Below are 23,629 nucleotides of genomic sequence, written 5' to 3'. Positions count from 1 at the left end.
ATTACAGCTAGCTTGTTTTGACCACAGAAATCATGAACGGGATCTGATGTCATTCCACGTGTAGTGACTGTGTGCCCTCTCGCTGTCGATACTATTTCCATGTTTCTACGTGAGGTAGTGGAATTAAGTAAAGATTGTGAAGAGGAAACGACTGGGGCAAAGATATCAAGTTTAATTACCAACTTCCTTCCGATGGGATTATTTTCTACGTCGCGTGCTTCGTCGTAGCGATGCGTGATTGAAGCCAGGGAAACTTCTTTTTGGGAAAAGCGCCACCGGGACTACTTTGCGTCAACTCCGGAAACACACGCTTGTCGCGTGTCGTTTGTCGCTAAAATGTCGTTTCATTAGTCAGAATGAAATACGGATTATCTGAAATGTTGAAAATCGAGCGGCGGCGGCTTTAAATTGAACAATTCTAGCACCCCGCGGAAGGATTTAATTTTCTCGAGCGAGAGAGAGGGTCGACACATCCGCCCAGTTTTCCGATGCCTCCCCTCCCCTTGTTGAAAATGGAGTTCGATTAAAGCAGATGTCCGCCAACTTCTGAGGGGGGGAATTAAAAACTCGTTTTTCTCTCCCTTCTAAGCGCATTTGTGAAGAAACCCCATTTTGTGGTTCCACTCCAGTATCCCTCGCTATCTTCCTTTTCCCTCCCGGGCGTCGAGGTTGCCTTTAAGCGGACATTACTCGGACACGTTGGCGGAGTGAGGCTGGCTTTCCAACAAGGCGCTGCTTCAAGTGTCGTCCCGGAGAGCTCTCAAGTTGGCGAATGGATGCTCGACAGCCAGCCACGACTATTCCGCCGCCGAATGTGACAGGCTTCAACACTTTTTGTGTTTTTTGAGGATATACACACACGCAGCGAGGGGCTTTTTTTTAAAAATCGATTTTATCTCCCCACCAAACCGGACCTTGTTTGGAAAGAAGATGGCTAATTTTGTGTTGTGGTCGGATTTTACTTCCAGGGAGGAGAAGGCAAAATTGTCATTCTTCCTCCTCGCAATTTAACGGCTAATGCTAGCTCCACTTTTTTTTTTTTTTATTCTCCATGTTTTTTTTTTCATCGAAGGGGAGCATTCTTACACTTTTTACCGAGCACTCCACCCTTAATAAACACCTAACGAAAACACGACACGGTTGTACGTATGTGGAGAAAATGGTGAATTTTGTGCGATTTTGTCCCGCCGTCACAGCGCCGTCGATGCTAGTGCTAGGATTCGGATCTCCGTGAGGAAGAAAATGAGTGAAGATTCAACAAATCCAAACAATGAGTGAGTACAAATTCTTCCCACTAAGATCGTTTTTTCTGTCCCTTTCATGTTTCTGCTACGCGATCGTGACGTATGGTGCTTCATAAATACGAGACGGTTAAATATGAATGCATATTTTTGAATGGCGTATGTCGTCATGAGTATAATCCTCAACAACTCACGCTCATTTCGGCGTGAAATTCATTTAAAGCCTCAAGCAAACGTGTATTAATCTCACGTAGACGACAGCACAAGAGCGCAAAACGCCATTTTTTTGTACATTCATACGCGTATGCACAATAACTGGGATATCGTCGTCGTAAACAAATGACAATAAGCGCCTCAAAATGGATGTTTCATTTCCAAAAGGCGGAAGATCTTTTTTTTTTCCTCAATCACGCTCATTTACATATCTCCATTCATAAAAAAAAAAAACGCTTTAAATTGACGCCTGGACGCAACAAAAGCGCCTCGTAAGTCGTCAAAACACGTCGGATAAAGAGGTGATTATTTCCGTGTCTCGAACCCATTTGGTGTTTTTTGTTTTTTCCTTTTTTTGGGAGGTTGAGGTGGGTGGGGGTGTTCTGGCTTTACTCGGCTGAGCCCTTGTGTGCGCTTGTTGACAGTCAGTGAGAAATATCTGCTTCGGGAGGTGCTGCGGTCACATGATCCCCTCCATTCATAAAGTACCTGCCAGGCCCCATTCACATTCAACTGTACGCTGTTTCGCATTGCAGCCACGGTCACACAATGATCACATTTCCTTTTCACGCCATTTCTCTCTGTGCGCAACACATCAACACTGTTCTGTGTCTTTTGATAATGTATTTGTCACAGAGGAAGTCATGTGCTGCTGGACTACCCCCCCACCCCCCCCCCCCCCCCACACACACACACACACCCAGCCATTTACACTGTCACGCTTTTAATGTGTCAAACACACCCATGTTCTGAATCTCTCCATTATGGGCCTCGTGGAAGGCGGGGTGGAGATACGTTGCATAGATGCTTTTGTCCTTGATCTGCGTGTTTACATAACCTACCTGAATTAGTGCGTGCGCGTCCATCTTTTGCTCCGGAATCAAAGGTCGAACGACTTACAAGGTGTTGAGTGCTGATGTTATAAGATAGATTTCAAGCATTTTTTTCTTTGCATTCATCGTGGCTCAGACGATCAACCATCAAGTCCACAAAGACATCCTGGGGTGTTTGCTTCGTTCAGGCTCCAAATAGAATTGATCTAAATGCGAAACCTAGTTTTGAAAACTCGTGTTGGAATCATTGCGGTCACTTAGTCACGCTTAATTTGTGTCATTTCAAACTTTTTTGGAGAAGTGATCTAAATACACATGAGTATCAACATGTGAATCGAGGCCTTTTCCTGTTTCCTCCCCCAGTCGTCAATAGTGGAAGCGACCACAGGGCCCACACGTTGGGAAATACTGCGACAGGGTTGACGTGATGTGCCGCGGTTTGTTCCTCTCTCTGCGTAATGGCGGCAGCTAAGATGGCGAAGTGATCCAAATATTGTTGCTAGGATTCCACCACCTGTCTTGCTGGGCGTATGATTCATAGAAACGCAGAGGGAGCGAGATACTGAACGTTGCAGCTGCTGTCTCCATTTTTTTATTTTGTCGAAATTATGATCACACTGCTGATTTGTTTTGCCCACGGAAATTTGTCACAAGATAGGCGTCATTCCAAGTCATTGGTAAAGGCTTTCGTTCACCCTGTCCTCTTTTGTAACAATCATTTTGCTCTCCACTGCATATGGTTCATCTTCCATTTAGCTAGTCAACATTACATAGTTGTTGGGGAGGAAATTAGAGCACGTTTTTAGCTTGAACATGTGAAGTTCTTCCTGTCATGCGTAAAAGGTCATTCGAACTAAAGCTGGTGTATTGTTGTCATTGGTGGCCAATAGTGTTCCTCCATTTTATTTTTTTTTATGAGTGAGAGGTCATTTGGCCTTGTATTGCTTGTCGTGAAATGATCATACATGGAGTCGGGCCTCGATCGTCTGCCGCTGTGCCACGCTATTGTCTCGTCGCCGGTCAGGTGATCTCCGGCACTCCCTCTCACTGTGTCCTTCTTCCTATCTGTGTGATTGATTTGACAGCTCAGCATTTTTATCTGCCATGCGGGGTGTTGTGATCTTATCACCTGGTGTCTGTTTTGTACTCCCATTCCTGGGGCGGCGCTTTCCAAACGCATTCCTGCTAAACAACCCTCATCAAGGCATGAAATGACAAAGGGGAGACGGCTACTTCAACTGCTCAACCTCATGTTTTTACGGGCCTGGGTAATTGCTGATATCCTGCAGGCCTTATGTTAAGCCAAATCATTTTCTGGATTTTATTTTTAAGTAGATTTTGGGAGTGCTAGCTCGTGAATGGATGTGACACGTATGTTTTGCTAGCTACGTGCCTGCCCTTTTCACAAAGTCTGCTTAGGGCCCTAAAACAGTTGGTCTGCGCCAGAGGGTTACAGAACAAGCAAATATCAGGTTAAAAGTCAATTAAATTGATGTAACCTCATAAGCGAGATGGTTCACTTGCGCCGTATTCGCTTCCCCGATCATCGTTATTTGACATCATCCATTTTTACCTCATCCAATTTCTCTCGGTGGGAGAGCTTCCCTAAACTTATTTTGCAGACACAATATTTATGATCCAGTGTCTGCTTGTTCTAGAAGCTGCCGTGCGATTGTTTGGGTGATTAATGGCAGCGGCGCTCTGAGTAACCGGACTGCCCGTGACGGAGGCCATGTTCCATTCCCCGTGCTTGGAGTCGGGCCTGGATTTTTGTGCGTTTTAAAAGCCCAGCCACTTCCCCTTTACATTTTTCATTTCCTCTTTGAGTGTTTTAGATGCTTTAAATGTCAGCCCCGTTGAGGGCCCATTTCACGTCGATACATTTTTAGCCAAGCGCCGCAACAGCAGAACTGTTCTGATGTTCCCGCGGGAAGCGTCTCAATCGTGGATATTGTTTTCAATCGTGCGACATGTGGGGACCATGAAGGCTGCGCCTTGTTTTGCGAGCTCTTTGCTTGCAGCTGGCCCGAGACGGGTTCTTTCCTGCGAGGCCGCAGACATAAAAGGGCACAGATGTAAATCCTAAACCTTGTTTCTTTGATGGACTTCCCAAACCCCTTTGAAAACAGGAACGGGGTTTTTGTGCGTGCCAAATGTATTTTCACTGGTGGGAAGATAGCCCGCCATCTTAAATTGTTACTTTTCGTTGCTTGCGGTATGACCTGGTGCTTAATACCTTGTTCCTGCATCTTCCCAGCCTTCTTCCTGTTCCTTATTATAGAATAACTACAATTAGAATCACCATCCCTGGAGACCGAGCATTCCAACATTAAAGGAGACCATAGACGCTGTGCAACAGTCCAAACTTGTGCTTCCTCTTCTGTTGTTGACTCGGCGGTAATGTCATGCGCAAGGTTTTCATTTACCAGAATGCATGTGGTGGTTTAAATTAAGATCTACTCAGTCTGTAGCTTTTTTTTTTTTTTTTGCCTCCAATAGTGATGAATGTCTGATTTCCCCCCAACCCCCCCCCCCCCCCCCCCCAGAATAGCACCTATTGCTGATCCACCAATAAACAGTCAGGATTTCACATAAGCGTCATTTAGATCATTTTAACGGGATTGTAGTTTGGGTCTGTTTGATTCGGCGTAAACCCAGAAATTGAAATCTGCAGCTATTTTGACAATTACTATCTAATTCATCAAAATATTCTGACTATTCTGTTCGAGTTCCAGACTGAAACCCATTGTGTGATTACAAAAAAAAAAAGACTTTCATTGTTTAGTGCTGCAGAGTGTTTTTTTTTTTTTTTTTTTTTCCCTGAGTCAGTTGGTAGCTTTGGCCGAATGTTCTTGTGAGAGGGATGACTCACCGGCAGCCTCGAGGTGTTGCAAGAAGATACGGCAACATTTCTCTTTCACTTCTCCTTGCACAGGCTGAGTATTGGCTTTTGGCGTAGCTAATAAAGCAGGCGCGCAAAAAACGCCGTCTGTTCAATGGGCATTGTCCAATTACCGTTTCGGCTTTTATTAATGGCTGAACATAAAGCACCCCCGACGAGCCTTCTCGTTGTGGTCCGCGTGTCATAATTTGCTTTGCGTCCACGTCGGGTCGTGTCATTTGTTTAGCGCTGCCCTTCAAGTTGGCTGCTTATTTAGAGCTCTTGAACCGCGGCTAATTAGCTAGCTGGCGACGGAATCGACGGCGGCGGCCTGGATCCCATGTTGTCTATCTTCAATATTTGTTTTCTCGCCTGGTTTTGTCAAATGGGACTTGATTTGTTTTGAAAGCTAGCTTAGCTTTTTACACTTCCCGCTTCATTTTCACAGATCCTAACAGAGGATAAGCTACAAAATCGGATTGGGATAAGTAGCTTGTTTATTTTTCCTCAATGATTTTTTAATGAATTTCTTTCCTCCCCTATAAATGCTTCTAAAGTCGCACAAGCCAAATCTGTCTCGAGGAGTTCCTCTAGTTTTTTGAGGAGCGATGGGGAGATGGAAAAAATGAGTTTAGCGAGGGGGACTTTTCTCCCCTTTTCTGATGTTAATGAAAGGAGGAATGGTTTTCCAGCTTTTAGCTTGCAGAGTGTGTCTCCCCTGCAGCATGCTCCACTGCTTGGACATTGTGGGAGTACAAAACTGCAGGCCCGGCATCCAATAACGTGAAATTTCAGCAGAGAAGCAGCCATTGTGTGGCGAGAGGCAGGCGGGGAGGGGTTTTGGTAGCAGAGGGAGACAGAGCGGAGCGAAGGGAGGGCGCCTTGGCCGGCTCCCAGGGCTCAGGCCACATCCTTTCTCTCTCCTCTCATTCGTCACTCCTCCTCTTCCTTCTCCTCTTCGTGCCTTTCTTTCACCCCCCCATCCACCCTCCTCCCACCATTGGGATAGGAAGCCAAAGACTGAGACACAAGCAAAAAGCATGATGGCATACTGGAGCCTAGTGAGCCATGGGCCAGAGCGAGCAGACAAACGGCCACTTTGTCCACTTAGGAAATGCTTGTCCCAGGATCCCCCTTCTCCGGCACACACTAGAGCGGCTGGCCTCGAGGCCCCGGCCAGCCTGGTCTGCACGTGCTATACCATCACGCCCTCTCCTCACCACAACGTCCTGCTTTGTCTTCCTCCTTCCGCTCAACATCTTGTTTTTTGAAATGTATTTAAACATACACCGTCAGACTCTTATGCTTCTTGCGCTCTCATTTTTATGAGAGCTGATTAGGCTGGACGCCTTCCATTTGTGTCATTGCATTTTTGGGATAATAATATACAAGGCTGGAAAAAATGGGCGCTTATCATTAAATCCACAGCTAGCAAGGATAAAACAAATAAGCGTCCTTGTGGTCACATTAAGGTCTTAATTTTGATTAAAAGAGGGGAAAAAATAGCTGATGATATATAGCTCAGGCTAAAGTGGACTTTCAAGGAACATAAGCTGTATTACATTATAGAGATTGTGCTGCTGTTTTAGTTAGCAAAGGAGTTCAGACAAGCATGTGTGCCCACAGTGTCTATAAATTGAGGTATACACTTACAACCTGTGTTTTTTTTTTCTTCCCGGAAAGGAAAAGGGAGGCGCGTCTATTTGTGGGGAAGCATTTAGAAGTGGATGACACACCCGGTGACTAATTGAGGCACGGCGTCCATTTGAGGAAATGCAGTCGCCAAATATCGCCAATTCCCTGAATGCAAACCGCCCCGCTTTTATGGAGGCGGCGAAAGGCTGCGCACATCCTTTTTGTGAATAGAAAAGGCTCTATTCACATGCAGCCGGGAGCTGTTGACTGTCACCTTGGTCTCCACCCTGTTCCCATCCGCCACCAACTCCTCCTCCACAGTCACATTCTCCTACCCCCCCCCCCCTTCTGTTTTTCTCTCATTCTTTTCGTCGGAAATGAAGTCAGTCATCCAGCAGAATAACTTGGAATAATTTGGAAATAAGGGGGGGGGGGGGGCTCTTTTCTCTCGATTCCAAACTCCCCCCGTATCTCCCCCATTGACTGTGACTCGGAGGCCCAGACCAGCTGATGTGCTTCCGCTCTCGATTGTGTGTCCAGTGGACTGTGTACTCCCAGCAAGGGGCGTGGAGGGCAGCCTTTGTCTCCATCGTCCTGGTCTAAATTTCCATGCTTGCGTTGCGCTCGGGATCACTTTCTCTTCCTTGAAGAGCAAAAAAAAAAAAGATTAGACATTTTCTTGCTTTTACCGTTCTTCCTCCATGGGTGCAAAAGAAAAGTGCATTAACTTCCTGTTGGGGTCTAGACCCTCTGTCCTCCTCCTCCTCCCTGTGAGTGTGTCCCTGTGCTGGCATGTGTGAGATGGTACTTCTGAAGGGTCAGGTCCTGGTCATTGTGCCCTGGTCATGGCTGAGCGACACCACCGCCTGCCTTCTGTTCACCCCAGGGACCCCATGCCTGACTGACAGCCCCTCCTGCATCCATCACCCCCTTTATTGAAGTGGCGGGGAGGGAGGGGGGCTTTAACAGCCGCTGTATTTCCATCTCTCCCTGCTTGTAAGTTGGTCCAGAATGATTTTTTATTGTGATGAGGCCAAAGGTTGTGGTGTAAAGTAGATGCCAGTGCTGTAAAAAGGCGTGACCAGAAAGGGAAGGGAAGTTGTTGTTCTCTTTGCAGAGGGCCAAAGCTATCCGAAAACACATTTAAGTATGAAAACAGACAGAAATCATATTTGGAAAGCAAACATCCTACTGAGTGGCATGATCCAAATCGTTTTGTACTTTCGAGGATATTATTGGGATCAACTTGGGATCAGACATTTCTACCAGTCATCGTTTATGTGGGGAAATGGAACTATAAAATCCGCCAACCGCCGTGGCGCCGAACGAAAACAGGAAATTCATGGAAAGTACATTAAAAGGTACCATTTATCGGCACTATTTGGGTATTTTTGACTGGTTGTGTTGTTCCATGTCATGTTCATGCTGGTGTGATGTCATGCTAGCTACCTAGCTTGCGCAGCTACGGTAGTTTCATCCTGCCTACACATTGCTTGGTAGAAAATTAAAACCGTGGAGTGAACATAACATTACATGTCGCTTTTCAACTTGTCACTAAATTAGTTGGGTGAATCTAAATCGTTTTTTTTTAAGTTTATTCAATGTTAGCATAACGCACGTGTAAAGGAGTCTTATCAAAATGACTTCCGACTCATGGAACAAAAACTTTCTGACGCAGCAGATGAAGTGGCAACTGATAATCCCCGCAATGATCTTTGCCAAGGGTGTGGAAGGGGAGAGCAAAGGTTACCCACATTGAGTTGACGAGATCCAGCGGGACCGAGTCAAAATGGGAGCTGTTGCATTATCTGTCAAGTCGGTGACTTTCTCGATCGTCAAATTGACACATTTATCGACGCTGAGCCGAAGTCTTTAAAGGCACGCAACGTGGAAATCCTTTTGTCGCACTCTCTACTCGTCTCTGTCTGCTTCCCAAATCTTTTAATACGTTACCAGGAGTCTGTGGAAAATGCCGCCCTCAGCACACCCTGACCTTTGTCATTTCCGGTGGCCTAATGCGTTATCTAATCAGCTGACATCTGACCACAGGTGGAGATGCAACAAGGCTACATTGCTGGTGAGCCAGCAAAAAAAGAAAAATGGAACGAGAGGCCGAGGGACATGCAAACGGCATTTGTGATAAATAATTTTCATTTACCGTTGAGTGGCACAGTTTAAAAAGTGGTGACATGGGCTAGCTAAACATGAAGCAAATTCAGCTTAATTGCTTTTTTTGTAGCTAACTTGAGTTTTTTTGGCGGGTTGGAAATTACACGTCAGTTGGAAATTAACAGTGGCGCTTGAACAAACGGTCACTCACTTTCCAGTCGGGTTTAAACTTGTACTGAATCACAATCTGTGTAATCCATCTATGACTCTTTGTCCTTTTGTGTTTTTAGTTTCATCTTAAATGTTTCGAATGATTCACAGTTCTGTTTAAATTCCTTTAACATACTTTTGGATGCTTCCTCCCTTTTTCCGCAGTGACAGTTATGCGCGTGTGAGAGCAGTGGTCATGACGCGGGATGACTCCAGCGGCGGATGGCTTCCCTTGGGCGGCGGCGGCCTCAGCTGCGTTACCGTCTACAAGGTCAGCCAGGCGGACGACGGCAACAGCACCCACAGCAGTGGCACCCGGGGCAGCACGGGCAACCTCAGCCCTAGTAGCCCAAGTCCGACGCCCAGTCCCAGCCCAAGCCCCAGTCCCACGGCGGTGGAGTTCTACATAAAGGGGGAGCGGCTCAAAGACAAAGTGGTAAGGAACGCTTTGCGGACTCCACAGGGTGCTGGAAACGTTCCTGTGAGATTTGGGTTCGTGTTGACGTCGAGCCATCATGCAGCTGCTGTGGATTCATTGCGTCTCATGTTTGAGCGCATCCTAGGGAGAAGCCGGACTTATGTGTTCTGGACGGCTATAGTTATGATTGAAGTGTTTTCCCTTCAACTTCCAGAACAAATGGTCCTGGTTAGCTTTGGGTCTTGTGGTTAGTTGTCGGTTCTAAGGATACCGCCACCGCAGCAGCTGTTGCTAGTATGCCCTTCATGAAATTGTTAGACGGAAGAATGTAACCCTCACTTTACTCCATACCGATGCCGATCACATGGATCATCTGCACTTTTTTCTTTTTCTTTTCTCAATTCCACCATTGTGATTGAGAGAAATTGTGTGTCATTTCTCCCTATTTACTCATTCCCCCCCCCCCCCCCCCCCCCCCCCCCCCTTTCATGCTCGCTCCAATTTCAAAATCCGAAAGATGGAGATGACGTCACCACCATCCCCCGCGCTTGTGTCACTCTCAAAGGCGCTCGCCCAGGAAGCGTTGTTCAATATGCCTCCGTGGCGCAGGTATCTGAAAATAGGAGCAAACTGCGTGATGCTGTGATGCATGATTACATCATCCGGGAGAAGGGCAGATTACTCAGGAGCGGAGAATGATGGATGAGGGATGTGGGAAACCTACTTAGCTCAACGGATGAAATATGTTGTGGAAACATATGCTCAACTTTGTAATTAGTACCAAAGAAATAAAGTGCCTGAAAATTTGCTCACTTGTGGCGTGTGTCACGTATAGATTGTGGCAACAGATATATTCAGAAAAAAACACGCGATAGTGTGAGATAGTGTCGTGGCGTTCCGAGGCAGACGTGTGACATGTAACACAAAATCCGCATCCCAAATGAGCTTTCCCGCTGTTTCAGTGATTTTAAAGTCGCAGTCGTTACCGTCTTTGTTTCCTCCAATCAATTGCATTTCCATCTTAATCCTTTAGCCTAAGTGACCTTCTTGATCCCGAGAGCTGTGTGCCCGATGCTCAAATGATGCAGTTAGATGCTTTGGCATAATCCAGACTGTGTGTAACGAAAGTGTGAAAGTGATGTCAGAAGGCCGCAGCAAACACGGTGACGTCGAGGCTCTGGTGGCCTTTTAATGCCTCGACGTTGGCGGCTCGTAGGCTGCCTGGCGTCTGAATGGCCTTTGACTGAGAGCGTTTTATGTGTTTTGCGTTCAAGGCTTCTTAAGTGCGTTACTATGCATGTGTGTGCGCGGCGGTGCAGGAAAAGGGTGTGACGGGAATGCCGCCGTACAGGCCGGGGCATACACATGACTCCGAGACCCCGGCGACTGTTCTGGGAAGTGGTAAAACACCCCGCTCGCCGCCAGCATCTACCCCAGTCACCACAACAAACACGCGGCCATATGTAAGCTGTGGCTGTCAGGATGCCACCCAGCGCCGGCCGGGTGCCTGGCATGGCCGACCAACTGTTTGAGGGCATCGGCACGACAACAGCGCCGGGTCCAAGGAAAACAACGGCCGCAGACAAAGCCACAGACGACTAATGTTAGTCATGCAAGACGGCCAGGCATGACATTATCGGCTCTTCTCACCGCGGTATTGTTTGAAACCATCAGCGAGTCGACTGCACGAGTTATTGACGTCCCGTAATTATCTCCGCCCAGGAGTTTGCCTTTTCATCTGTGTGGTTTCGTTGCTGTTTGTTTGCTGGCGTGCCACTTCCTGGTTACAGTTTTAAAATAGAAAGACAAATTAGGCGCTCTTCACCCAGTCGGTGGATCCGTTATAAAAAATTTAAAAACAACAACTTGACGATACAGGGAAATAAATTACCCGAGGAATAATTGATAGAATAATCCAGCCCTGGTGACAAATGTTCAAGCCTGGCTTGAATGCTTTTCTGTTCTCAAAATAACGCTGACATTGCGCTTTAATTTGAGGTTGTTGTGTCTGAACAAAGATAGGGCTAATCTTTGGAAAGAAAGCTCTCGAATCGTTCCCATCCCCGATTGTAGCCTTTAGATAGCTTGAGAGGAACACTGATGGCTAACACCGCTGATGTTTTTAGGGGTGCATGAGAAAGATTGTCCGATTCTATCCGAACGCACCAATCATAGGTGGAGCCGGATTGAATGAGAGGTGGTGGGAATGTGACTGCGATGCGCAGCGATGCGGCACAGAGTGTACCAGTGATGACTCAGCTGGCTCTCCATATAGCCACCAATCTCTCTCTCTCGCTCTCTCTCTATCTCTCCCCCCCCCTTCCATCACTCTATTAAAAAAAACTGAAAAAAAAGACGTAATTGGTTGACGAGTTCTTACGACACCAGCTCTCGGATTTGTGTCAGATCTGGAGCTGCGCTTTCTGCCTCGCTCTTCTCAGCCTCCCAACGATTGCTCACAGCTGTGCCGGTGGCGCCTTCCTGGCTCATCGTAATAAGCGTTCCCTTTTGGGGCGAGGACCCGATGCCGTGCGCGTTACTCATTTTGTTGAGCTTGGCCAACCCTATGCGGTTTAGTATCTGCCAGGCTATCGGTGTCGGCCACCTTGTAAATTGTCAGCGCCAATAATGTTGCCCATGTGACTACCTTGTGACTCTGTGAACGCAATGGTGACGGTGTTTTGTGGTGTTTGCTTTGTGCCTCGGGATAGAAACTTGATTTAAAAAAAAAAAAAAAAAAACTAAGATGAAGTCTCGGATGGTCACAGAACACATTCAATGCTGATTTGCAAGCTCTTCCAAAAAAAAAAATCAAGAGTTCAAAGATCTTCTTTATCTTATCCCGTGTCTGCTTTCCGGCACATGTCACCTCCGACTATCTCCGCCCCCACTCGTGCAACATCGCTGGCTCCGTCACCTCCAAAAGCCTGCTTTATGGTATCCAACGTCGAGTATTGTCCTTCTTCGCAGCACGCGATACTTCCTCCCACGTCTGTGCGGGCCTCGCCGCGCAGCGCTCATCTTACCTGCTCGGGCTCCGTTCGGTCTCGCCCTTCGCAATCCCCCCCGGAGGCACAGACACCCCATCCGCCTCTCTTTTATCACCTGATCCCACACCATCCTCCTCAGTGTCCACTCATCTTCTTCCCTTCGTCCCCTCCGGCTTAACCCTTGGCCCTATCTTGCTTTTGAAGGCGGAAGTCGAAAAACATTTTGTGATACGCTTATATATGGACAAAAGTCTCGATCGGTAAGTGATCAGGGGTTGGCGCTAAGATCAATATAGAATAACGGCAATGACGGTGAGAGACACGGATGGTTTCCATCGGGCCAAGCTCGCATGAGCTCGCATTCGCGCCCCCGTTAAGCCACTCTGGTGCACGTTTGTCAAAACCTCAAAGACCGTAATGGCTGTCTCTCATTTCACATAATCTGCCCTAAAGGAAGGCCAGGAGGCGGGCAGCTCAGTAGACCTGATTAATAATAGGCTTTGGAAATACACTGTCTCTCCACCGCACACGTTTGACTGTCTGCCTCCAAAAACACACTCCAAGCCCCCCCCCACCATTGCCTTGCAACTCATCTGTAATTAAAGAAAAAACCCTATTTTGATTATGGTTTACAAATTGGCCTGTAAAATACATGGAATTTTTTTCATTTTATTTTTCCGCTTTGAGAAATACCACAGTCATGAGTAGTTTGAATGCGTTTTTATTCTGTTCTTGTGTTTAATGGGAATGAGTGAATGTGCCTTACAGGAAAGGTTGTCAAACAAAAACAGTCATTTATGTCTTGATGGACGTACAGATCCGGATCAGCCATTTTGTCGGCCATTATGTCTTCCTGTCGATTTAGTTTGTCAGTAACGAGAAAATACTTTCTAAAAAAACTGTACAATTTGTAGTCAAAAAAATGACCTGACAATCTTTTTTTCTTGAGGTGGTGCTGGAGTGTGTCCTTCACGAGGGCCTCGTGTACAACAAGATCAACCCCATCTTTCACCACTGGAGGATCAACGACAAAAAGTTCGGGCTGACCTTCCAGAGCCCCGCCGACGCCCGCGCCTTCGATCGAGGCATCCGCAGGGCCATTGAGGACATCAACCAAGGTGGGCACCTGTTGTGTGTTCCATATGAAGTACCGTGAGCCGATTAGTGATTAAGGATGTCTTCGTATGCTGAGCACGACCCCTCCTGTGCTAGCTTGTTAGCGCCAGCTGCCCCGTACAAGCTCTTGCAAAAACAAATAAGGCAGTTTTCATTCGGTCTCGCTTCTTCAGTACACCTGCACAGTAAAACGTTACGAATGGAAGCTACAGCAGAGAAGGGCGAGTCTCTCGCTCTTTCTCTCTTTTTCTGTTTCCTCCTCCCTCTGTTCACCTCTGTGTCCTGGCATCCTCTGTATTCTGTCACTGTTGTGTAATGCCTCTCTCCCCGGCGCTCACGCACGCACACACAGACCGGTTCCTCTGTATTCCCATCGCATCGCTCCGCCGCCGCCGCTTGCTCGGCTTCGTCAATGCGTGCGGGCGAGGGTGGCAAAGGAGGAGGGTCGGGGCGGGGGCGGCCCCGCGTTGTGTTGGTAGGCGAGAGAATATGCTGCGGCCCCGCGAACGCGCACCCGCGTGTGCGCGTCGGACTTGCGGTCCTCTGTTGCCGTGGCAACGCCGGGCACACGGCTCAGGCGGTTCGGAGAGGAGTCGTGCCGCATTCGCTGTCTCTCGCTTCCTCCTCGGCATTAAAGAAATGCGCGCACACATTCGTGTGATTGAAACTGAAGTCCTCTGTTGTGTTCTGCCATCCTTTGCTCCCCCCCCCCCCTTTTACCCACACACAATAATTGTCGCAAAACTATTCTCCCTTCATCCCAGTGGAATTGTTTTAAATTGCCGTTTTGCACATGACCCTGGCTCGCAAGCATTTCCCCGACATTTAGGCTTCTGGCGTCAAAAGAACACGAGCTTTGCTTTCATAACGCACACATTCGGGCCGTGTGTGTGTGTGTGTGTGTGCGCACCAAGCCGGCGAGATCACATTGTCAGTTACATAAGGTGTATGTGCCAATTATATCAACTAGCTTTCAAGACCGCCACTGTCAAAGCCGCCATTTTCCACACGGCAAGTTGAAACCAGGGCTACACGCACGAGGTTGTTCTCGAGCCGTTGCCGGATCGCATCGGGGCTATTTGTCTTGTCAAATTTAACACCTGACGCTCACTTCTTCCGCTTTGTTGTTTTGAAAGCAATTAAGGCCCGTCTGACTGTTTGAATAAAAAGCAAAGGGTGATTAAAAGCCGTGCCTACGGGCGCGATGACTGCGCTGCCCCAATTTTTTGCACAAAACAGGCTTTGTCTTGAGGAAATGTTGTTTTAATACGCTTCTTGGCGGATCATATTCCGGTGTACGCGCGAAACTGCAGGGAAGAGAGACAACTGTGAGGCCTGGTGAGTCATAAGACTCAAGAGTAATGCATTCTGTAGATTTGTGACTGATATATATTGCGGTCCTGAAATAAAACTCTTAATTCATGTGTTTCTCATTCAGAACTATGCAGGGCAAAGTGTGTCATTCTCAGTGCTGCTCGGCCGCCATGTTTGCGGTGTTTGTTGTGGCAGGACTCGTGTTTTGCTTTGGGGGCTTGCGGATGCCGTAACTAAGCCCCCCCCCCCCCCTCGAAACTTTTTTTTTCCCTGCAAAAAAAAAAAGAAGAATTGAATGTAGGTCACTTGCAACGAGACGATAAATTGATTTGTACAGGAAGGAAAAAGTGGCCCTAAGGCAAGTTGATTTGCAGTCTGACTAATCGGCAACAACAATGGCAAATAATCGTTACGAATGGGGATGTCAACGTGATACTGTCAATAAATTAGGCTTGAAAAATTGTGTTAAAAGTTCAATGACTTTGGTGTCGCTTACGTCATCGAAACGCGGTCACCCTGAGACTTGAAACGCAAGCTGCCGGTCTACAGCATCTGCAGACGGGTTTTTTTTTTTTGGGTTGGGGGGGGCACATGGCGTTTTAGCAGAGGTCCGGTTACATGATTCGTGGCATGCATATTTCATGAACTTCCGTGTGCCCCACTGACACAAAGCAGCTTTCATTTCCCCATTTAGGCCGCAGTCGGATGGAAGCGCCGGTTGCGTCTCGTTCTGGCTCGACCGAGTCGATTCGCTTACGATTGCAAAATTAGTCGACAGTGAAACTGCTTTGTCTAATAACCCCATGATTATAACCCCAAAATTGTTTTCAACAAGTGTTTTTTTTTAATTTTTTTTTATGAATTTCAATAATCTTGTGTGTGTTTTCTAATTCTAGGCTGTCGACCGTTTGGCGACGGGGATACTCCAGAGAACGGACTACCTGTGAGTAACGATAAATTGCATACACTATGATTTATGTTTCAAAGTAGCATTCTTCCCTGTCACACAAGTGTATAAATCAGTTAACCACTGTTAATATTAACACCGTGTGAAGATAGCGATGTTGCAATTCAGAAGTTCGACCCTTTATGGCAAGTCACGCCACCTCGTATCTTTTGACGTCCCGCTGTGCCTCTCGCAACTCATTAGAGCTCAGATACATGTTCATCAGCACGGTTCAACACTCTCAACTCCCCCAAATCCTCAACCCACACCCCACAGTAATAAAAAAATAAATAAAAAAAGTGTGTGTGGGGGGGGGGGGGGTGCGTTCCCGTTCCTGTGGCAAAGTTCCTCTTTAAGGGATCAGGCTGAACACACAGGAAATCCAATGGCACTGTTGTTGCTAGGCAGCAAGGCAAGGGGGGGGCTGTTTGCAACGGCAAAGGAGGGTGGGTGTTCACAAGGTTCAGCGCGTGAACCACCGAGGGTGTCACCATGGTGATTTGGCATCCGAACGTTGGCGGTCGCAGACCTGGGCTGCGGAGAAAGAGAAGTGAGCCACTCGCAAGTTCTGCGAGTGGAGAGCGAGCAAATAGCACAGCACAGGATCATCGGGCCTCATCAAGTCATGGGGCACTTTAGACTCCAGTGCAGTGCGGGACAGCCGGAAGCATCATAAGAACATCAAAAATATTGGAACGTTCAAAATAGACCAGGACACATTTTGTACGGGCAAACGTCTTGTCCTGGTGGTCTTGTGAGTCATCACTTGAAACAAATTGAAGCAGGGCAAGCACAGTTCTGACAGCCAATGGAGATGGTTGAACATGTTTTCATTGGCTGTCAACAATTTGTGCAGGATAACATGGAGGATCTTGTCATAAAGTGGATTGAATCAATCCAAGCAGCTGACCTCGGGCCTTTCTGTTCCCAAGCCATATGACGGCGGAAATGCACGGGATGTTCCCCGGTGCTCGTGCCAGGCCAGGTTGCTTCACTTAAACCCCCTCCCCTTTGTCCTCCGCCCTCTCTCCAGTCCTCCCTTCCTCTTCTCCCTCATCCCCCCTCCCGGGCACATCTCTGGGGTCAGATCAGCTCCAGATTGGCCCCCCACACATGCCTTTGAATGGCGGGGCTTAGGCGAGCGCTTCAAAAAGGAAGCCAGAGTCTGTTTCTCATTTTGATCTCCCCCCCCCCCCCCCTCCCCCTCCTCCATCCTTTGCTTCTTTCTGTCTTCCTCTCATACACATCCAGCTGTCATCTGGCTTTTTAAGTTCTCTGCTGCATTTCTCCAGCTGGAGCTGGTTTATGACATTCTCTCTGTAGACTCTCTGGCCTCTCTCTCTCTCTCTCTCTGTCTCTGTCTCTGTCTCTGTCTCTCTCGCTGTCTTTCTGTCTTTTACACACGTACACACATGAATCCAAACTTGAATCCAAGGCAAAGTCATGTTTTCCTGCTCTCTTATTCCTTTTCGCTCCCTCCACTGTCTTCTCTTCCATACGTATACACTTATGTTTGGAACACGCAGACACATGCACATACTTTGTGCAGTTCAAGGGGGAGACTAGGGGGTGAAACTTGTGGGGGGGGGGGGAGTCAAAGGAAGCATCTCTTAGCAACCACAGGACAATAATTACTGTTGCAGCAGCTGGGCGCAAACCAGATTTCCGCTGTGCGTTAAAGCACTGGCGTGGGCTCCTTTACACACGGCACTGACAAACCAGAGCCAGCAGCCTCCCCCACACGGCACCGAGAGGAAGAGAGAGTACTAACCCAGCCTTGATGAGGTCGGGGGGTGATGGGGTTGGAGGGGCCTTTGGATCAGGGTTAAACTTTGAAGGTGCACGTGTCTTGAAAGAGTGGAGCAACTTTGAAAGCAATTGGGACTATGAGATTGGCGGTACCAAATGTTCCACAGCGACCTCCCCCCCCCTCGAAAAAGACCTCAAAAGTAGCACAAGTGAGGCAAAGTGCTTTTTGCTTCACCTTATCCTTTGTTGGCTGTTTTATGCATTCAGAAAAACCGAACAAAATAGCGATTCATACGCTGTTAGCCGCTCGATAAATTGAATCCAACTTTTGACACGACTTTGCATCTGTGATGGTTTGGTGCATGGATGAGCTGGGGGATGCTCAGATGCTTATGCTGACATAATGTTGGCTCCTGATGTAATATCCTCCCCCATCTCTCTCTGTCTCTCTCTCTCTCTCTCCCGCTCTGTCTCTCTCTCTCGCTCTCTGTATCTCTCTCTCTGTGTTTCTCCCACACCTCTGCATTCATGAATCATGAAATAGCTGTCACATTAGTTGCCATGAGCACTGAAGTCTTGGCAGTTTCTTTATCGGAGTCTGTTTATAATCTACAGTGCCCGGGTCTGAAACGTATATATTCCCCGCACGTATATTCCCTATGCGACGCAGTCTGCAGCATTCGCCAGATGCTATTTATAGAAAGTTCAGCCCAATTGTTGTCAATGGCGAGATCCATTTCATTTGGAGACGACTCGAAACCGAGGCTGTAAGAATGTGGATTAGTTCCTTTGAAATGAAAAGTCCTTTTTTTATTTTAAGGCTTGCGTTTGTAGCTTTTCCTCCCGTTTTGTGGGAACGTGCTGTGGGGAACTCTGAGTTCTCCCACAGAAGGGCCTTCAGTCATTGCTGCATCATGGCAAGAGTAGGTGCAGTCTGCCCTCTGGTGGTTAATGTGGGAACGCGACCACAATAGAAAACCAAATAGATTTTAGCTGTTTATGCTGACTAAAATGCCTTTGTCTCGATGTGTTTCTTTCTGTCCATGCAGGCGTGTGAGGAGCCTCCCTCCATCTGCACGCCAATGAAGGAGCCCTTCTCCCCCCTGAACAATGTGGTGTCCACCGAGCCCTTCAGGGGCTGCTATGTACGCGCTCAGCCCTTTGACGAGTTCAACTCCGGCAACCGACGTTACCTGCCGCCGCAGGTCCGAGCCTCACCACACACCGACAATAGATTGAAATATTTCTGTGCAATTATCTGAATCTGTCGTTTTGGTCCCCAAGGTGTCGTTCAAATCGACCCGCCACGTCAGCTTTCACATGGACGAGGAGGAAATCGTCCGCATCAACCCGCGCAAGGACGTACTCATCCGCGGATACGAGGACTACCGCCACCCGTTCATGTGGAAGCAGGAGGCGGAGCGCGAGGACACGGACTTCCCGGCCCCCTTCCACAAACTGGACGGCAAGAAGTGCGAGTACCTCTTCCCCGACGGCCCCGGCGGGGACCTCCGCTCGGGCCCCGCCCGTGGCATGGACCTCGGCCTGGGCAAGGACACGGCTATCAAGACTCAGCCCTCGCCGCTGCTCAAGTCCAAGAAGGGGCGGCGGCGGCGAGAGGACGGCGAGCGCTCGCGCTGCATTTATTGCCGTGAGATGTTCAACCACGAGGACAACTGGCGGGGGCAGTGCCAAGACGCCCCCGACCCCATCAAGCAGTGCATCTACAAAGTCAGCTGCATGCTGTGCGCCGAGAGCATGCTCTACCACTGCATGTCCGACTCGGAGGGCGACTTCTCGGACCCGTGCTCGTGCGACACGTCCGACGAGCAGTTCTGCCTACGCTGGCTCGCCCTGGTGGCGCTGTCCTTCATCGCGCCCTGCATGTGCTGCTACCTGCCGCTGCGCGCCTGCCACCACTGCGGCGAGGCGTGCCGCTGCTGCGGGGGCAAGCACAAGGCGGCCGGGTGACCCCGCGCCGCCCCTCTGGGACCCCCTCAAAGTTAGCTAACACAGGAAGCGGATCAATTCAACGCCGGCATCCTTTTTTTCCCCCCGCATCCCACCCCGCCCACTCTCTGGGACGGGGGTGGTGTTGTTGATCGCCAGCTCTGAGGGCTTTTGGAGATTTCAGTTTGCGTTTGTCGCCGACGAGCTGCAGCGGAGGACAAACTTAAGCTTTGCGATGAGCTAAGTCCGGACGAGGAGACGAGGACATTGAGATTAACAGACTTGGAGATGTTACTAAATGCACCGCACACGCACGCATACATTGACACACACCTGGCCAAACTCTACTCCAAGAAACGTGCAACTTTATGAAGGAAACTTGTCTTTTTGTACAGAGACAACAACAAAACACAACTATTCAGAAAAATAACTTGCTGTTTGAGTATGCTAAAAGGGATACATATGTTCTTATGCTTATTTTGTGTGATGTTGCAGTCGGGTAACAGTGGTGGCCTTTCCTTCCCTTCATCACAGTGTAATTAGTAGACAGGGGGAAAAAAAAAAAAGTCTCACATCGGCCCCTTCCCCATTTTAGCCATTTCTTGTCATTTAAACTTGATTCACTTAGCCTCTGCCTCACGTCGGCCATTTTCATTGCATTCCAAAACAAAGGGACTCATTCCATTTGTGAGAAGGGAAAATGGTAACTTTTTTTTTTTTTTACCATGCCGATTCCCTCCAAACTGCCCAAAAATGTTGCGAAAGATGACAATTGAAAGCCCACTTACTTACTGCTGTTGTCATTTTTTTTTTCTCCTGTTCACCTCCTGATTCAAAGCGGAGATTTTGCTCAACCAGCAAGTTTTGTTTCGGTGTGAGAAGGTTGACGGTGCTCCTGTTGGATTTGATTTTTTTTTTTTTTTTTTTTTTAAAGAAAACAACCAGGCACTTAAAAACGAGGCTTCTTCTTTGACTGAGACGGCCTTCTCCAATTAAGGAATTTGTCTGAGGAAAAGCACTGCTCTCCGAGCTTTTGGTTGCAGCACCCCTCCACCTTCAAAAAGTCCCATGTTTGTCCTAGACTTTGATTTTATTTGATTTTAATCCTCCTTTGTGCGCCTCCTCATGTCGCCAGTCCACTCCTTCATGTGTCTTCGTTTTAATAAGCCCTGAATGAATGAGTGCATTGTTTCAGGAATGTTGAGTATCTCAGCAATTAAGTACATACAGATGGTGTGTGTGTGAGTGTGTGTGTGTGTGCGCGCGTAGGCCTACACGCGCCGGTAACGTCCTGACCGACGACCCTTTGGACAAACACGTTAAAAGAAATATTTGTTCTTTTGGAGATTCCAGACTTCTCTCGCCGCAGCTAACAACTTAGCAGCAATATACACAAAAAAATCTGAGCTGGTTCAAAGAAACAAAATGCGGCACAAAACTGTTGCTTTTAGTTTCTTAATGAAGCTTCAAACACCAGCAAACAAAATATGGTAACAGGAAGCTTGATTTCTTTTTTTCACCAATTGAATTTGCGTAGGTGAAAGTATCGCATACATTCAGCGTGATCGTAAAGAAAAACTAAATCGGCTGAAGATCTCATCGTATTACAGGGAGTCCTTGGTTTGCGTGTAGTCTCTCACTACCTTTTTACAGCGTAGTTTCTTATTAACCGATGCTAGAAAAGTATTAACATGAAAAAACATTTCGAAACCATAAATGTAAGACTAATATTTTTATTGTACGCTAAGTACGGCGGTAGCTTCTTGTAATACGTGACCACAAATTTTTACGCCCCTTACTTATTTGCACGCTTTTTGTAACCTCCAAACACTGCATGACATGTAAACCGAGGACCCCGAGAAATTCACTTTTGTGCTGCATTTGAGATCACAGGGAAATCTGAAATATCCGACTTAACAACAAAATGGACTGACCATTGACACACCTTGATAAGCTAATATTTTGCTTTGTTTAGAAACTTTGGGTCTTGGATCTTGCAATACATTTACTCACTAATTTCCACATAGCTCTGGAAAACAATAGAGACCACAGCAACGGATTTTGCATTTTATAGGTATTAACCTACTGACACCATAACACCCAAATTCGAAATCCAGTTTTTGTCAGTGAAAGCATTTATTTTCAAGAATTGAATTATGGTCATAATAATGTTCCCAAAAAAGGTCTTGTGTTTTTTTTGTTAGTTTTGTGTTTAAATCTTGTGTGACAACAAATTTGTACATCAATCTAGCAAATTGAGTAGAAATAATCAGACAGAAACAATGCCCGCTATGTTAAACATTTTTGAATGACACACCAGATGACACTGACAACTTCCTGAATTGTCAGAAAACTCGTCATTGCAGCCGAGTCGTTGACTCCATTGCTTTCAAAAGTGTGGGAACTCCACAGTCCATTCACTTTAGATAAAAAATACATAAACGTGGACAAAAACACTACGTTTAGCACAAACCATAACAATTTGGGAGTCTTTCTTTTTTATTTGTAATCTTTCTATGCAATCTTCCGACACTCTTAAAGACTGACAGTACACGTGTGTTTCTTTTAAGACCTTCATAGGTAGTAAATAGTCATCGTAGATGAGCCTCCTCCCCCTTTGGTACCAAACACCTGTAAATACGCAACACTGTATTTAAGTACTGATGATAATAATAATAATAATAATAACTGGCTTGTTTTGTCTTTGAGCTTGTCTTTAAAGATAGAGCTGTATTTATCGCGGCTGTCAGCATTATCTACGGTAGCTTCTATTGACAGCATACTTGTGTACATAGGTCCACCTTTTGTAGTATTATTTCACATTGAAAAGTAGAGGGCATTTGCAACGGGTCGGGCGGGGGCTAAACAAAACAAAATGATCATTGAGCTCCTAGTAAAAGTTTCTCGCTAGTTTTGTACGCTAAACAGAAGGATAGCGCTAACGGTACAGGAGTAGCACTCCACTCGCTTTGGAAATTTTATATATGAATATAAATATATATATATCTATAAAGACATGAATTTAAGGCTGCTAGATACAATCACTAATTTTATTGTGCTGACAGAGAAAATTAGCTATGAACGACTGTTAAAACCTAATTCTCCAACAGCATTAAGCATTTTTTTTTTTTTTTTTGTGAGACGTATGTGTGTGTTTTGTGTGTTTGGGTCTGTGTTTCCTGTCGTCAAGCTGAACCAAGGTTGGATGAAGCTGATTAAAAACTTGCTGGCTGACAAAATGTAGGATGTGCATTTTTTTTTTTTATTCCTGCTCTTGAAAAAAACTAATAACACTTTTGTCATTCTGCATTAACCAGCACAGTGCTACTTCCTCTCATGTACTGTATATGCAACATATGTCTGTCCTCTTTCACGTGTGTGTATATATGTTTATATATACGCACACACACACTTCAGTTTTAACCAGTTTTGCTGCTAGTCTTCTATTCTGTTTCGAAAACTTGCATAACATTGGGAATGCATACAGATGTACACATCGTGCAGAATGATCACTATATATATATATATATATATATATATATATATATATATATATATATATATATAATCACACACGTACACCCTGTTTTCCTTTCAGTGTGTTTAAAAGAGTAACAGAAAACCGTTTACTTTTCACAGCAGCTTTTTTTTTTTTGAGTGTTTTTGTTCGGGTTCTCCAACAAGGCTTCGGTGCACTGATTCTACTCGATGTATGCTTTTTTGACATCTTACAGCGCTTGATGTAACATTTATGTGATTAGTTATGAAATAGTGGAAGACATTTTTGTGTTTTTTGGAAAAAACTTGCAGTATAAATGGTACTATTAACTATTCTGTAAACACTGCCTGTTCATTTCCCCCCTTTGCTTGTGCATATTCTATTTTTGTTAATTTAAGTTCCTTAGTGCCATCCTGACGACCTCAAAAACAACAACGACGACAAAAGAAGTGCCTCATGTCCATCTTAGTCTCCATCGGTTTAACATCTGTCTGCTCTGGTTCTATCGGTTTCTATTATTTTGTT

General features: G+C 46.6%; 1 protein-coding gene across 1 annotated transcript; it reads left to right on the top strand.

Annotated features, from left to right (window-relative positions):
- The first annotated feature begins 194 nt into the window (after positions 1-194).
- On the top strand, positions 195-22,880 carry spred1 (sprouty related EVH1 domain containing 1). Its single transcript, XM_037240840.1, has 6 exons — positions 195-1,274; positions 9,288-9,558; positions 13,480-13,648; positions 15,857-15,903; positions 18,705-18,860; positions 18,940-22,880. The coding sequence occupies exons 1-6, from the start codon at positions 1,243-1,245 to the stop codon at positions 19,624-19,626; spliced, it is 1,362 nt and encodes a 453-aa protein (XP_037096735.1). The 5' UTR covers positions 195-1,242; the 3' UTR covers positions 19,627-22,880.
- The last annotated feature ends 749 nt before the right edge of the window (positions 22,881-23,629 follow it).

The sequence above is a fragment of the Syngnathus acus genome, chromosome 22 (genome assembly GCF_901709675.1).
Source record: "Syngnathus acus chromosome 22, fSynAcu1.2, whole genome shotgun sequence".
Taxonomy (NCBI): domain Eukaryota; kingdom Metazoa; phylum Chordata; class Actinopteri; order Syngnathiformes; family Syngnathidae; genus Syngnathus; species Syngnathus acus.
This window is presented reverse-complemented; position numbering and strand designations above follow the sequence as displayed.

Coding starts and splice junctions, on each gene's coding strand:
- spred1 (XM_037240840.1), top strand. CDS start 1,243: ATGAGTGAAGATTCAACAAATCCAAACAATGA. Junction 15,904..18,704: donor CTCCAGAGAACGGACTACCT/GTGAGTAACGAT, acceptor CTGTCCATGCAG/GCGTGTGAGGAGCCTCCCTC. Junction 18,861..18,939: donor GACGTTACCTGCCGCCGCAG/GTCCGAGCCTCA, acceptor TTGGTCCCCAAG/GTGTCGTTCAAATCGACCCG.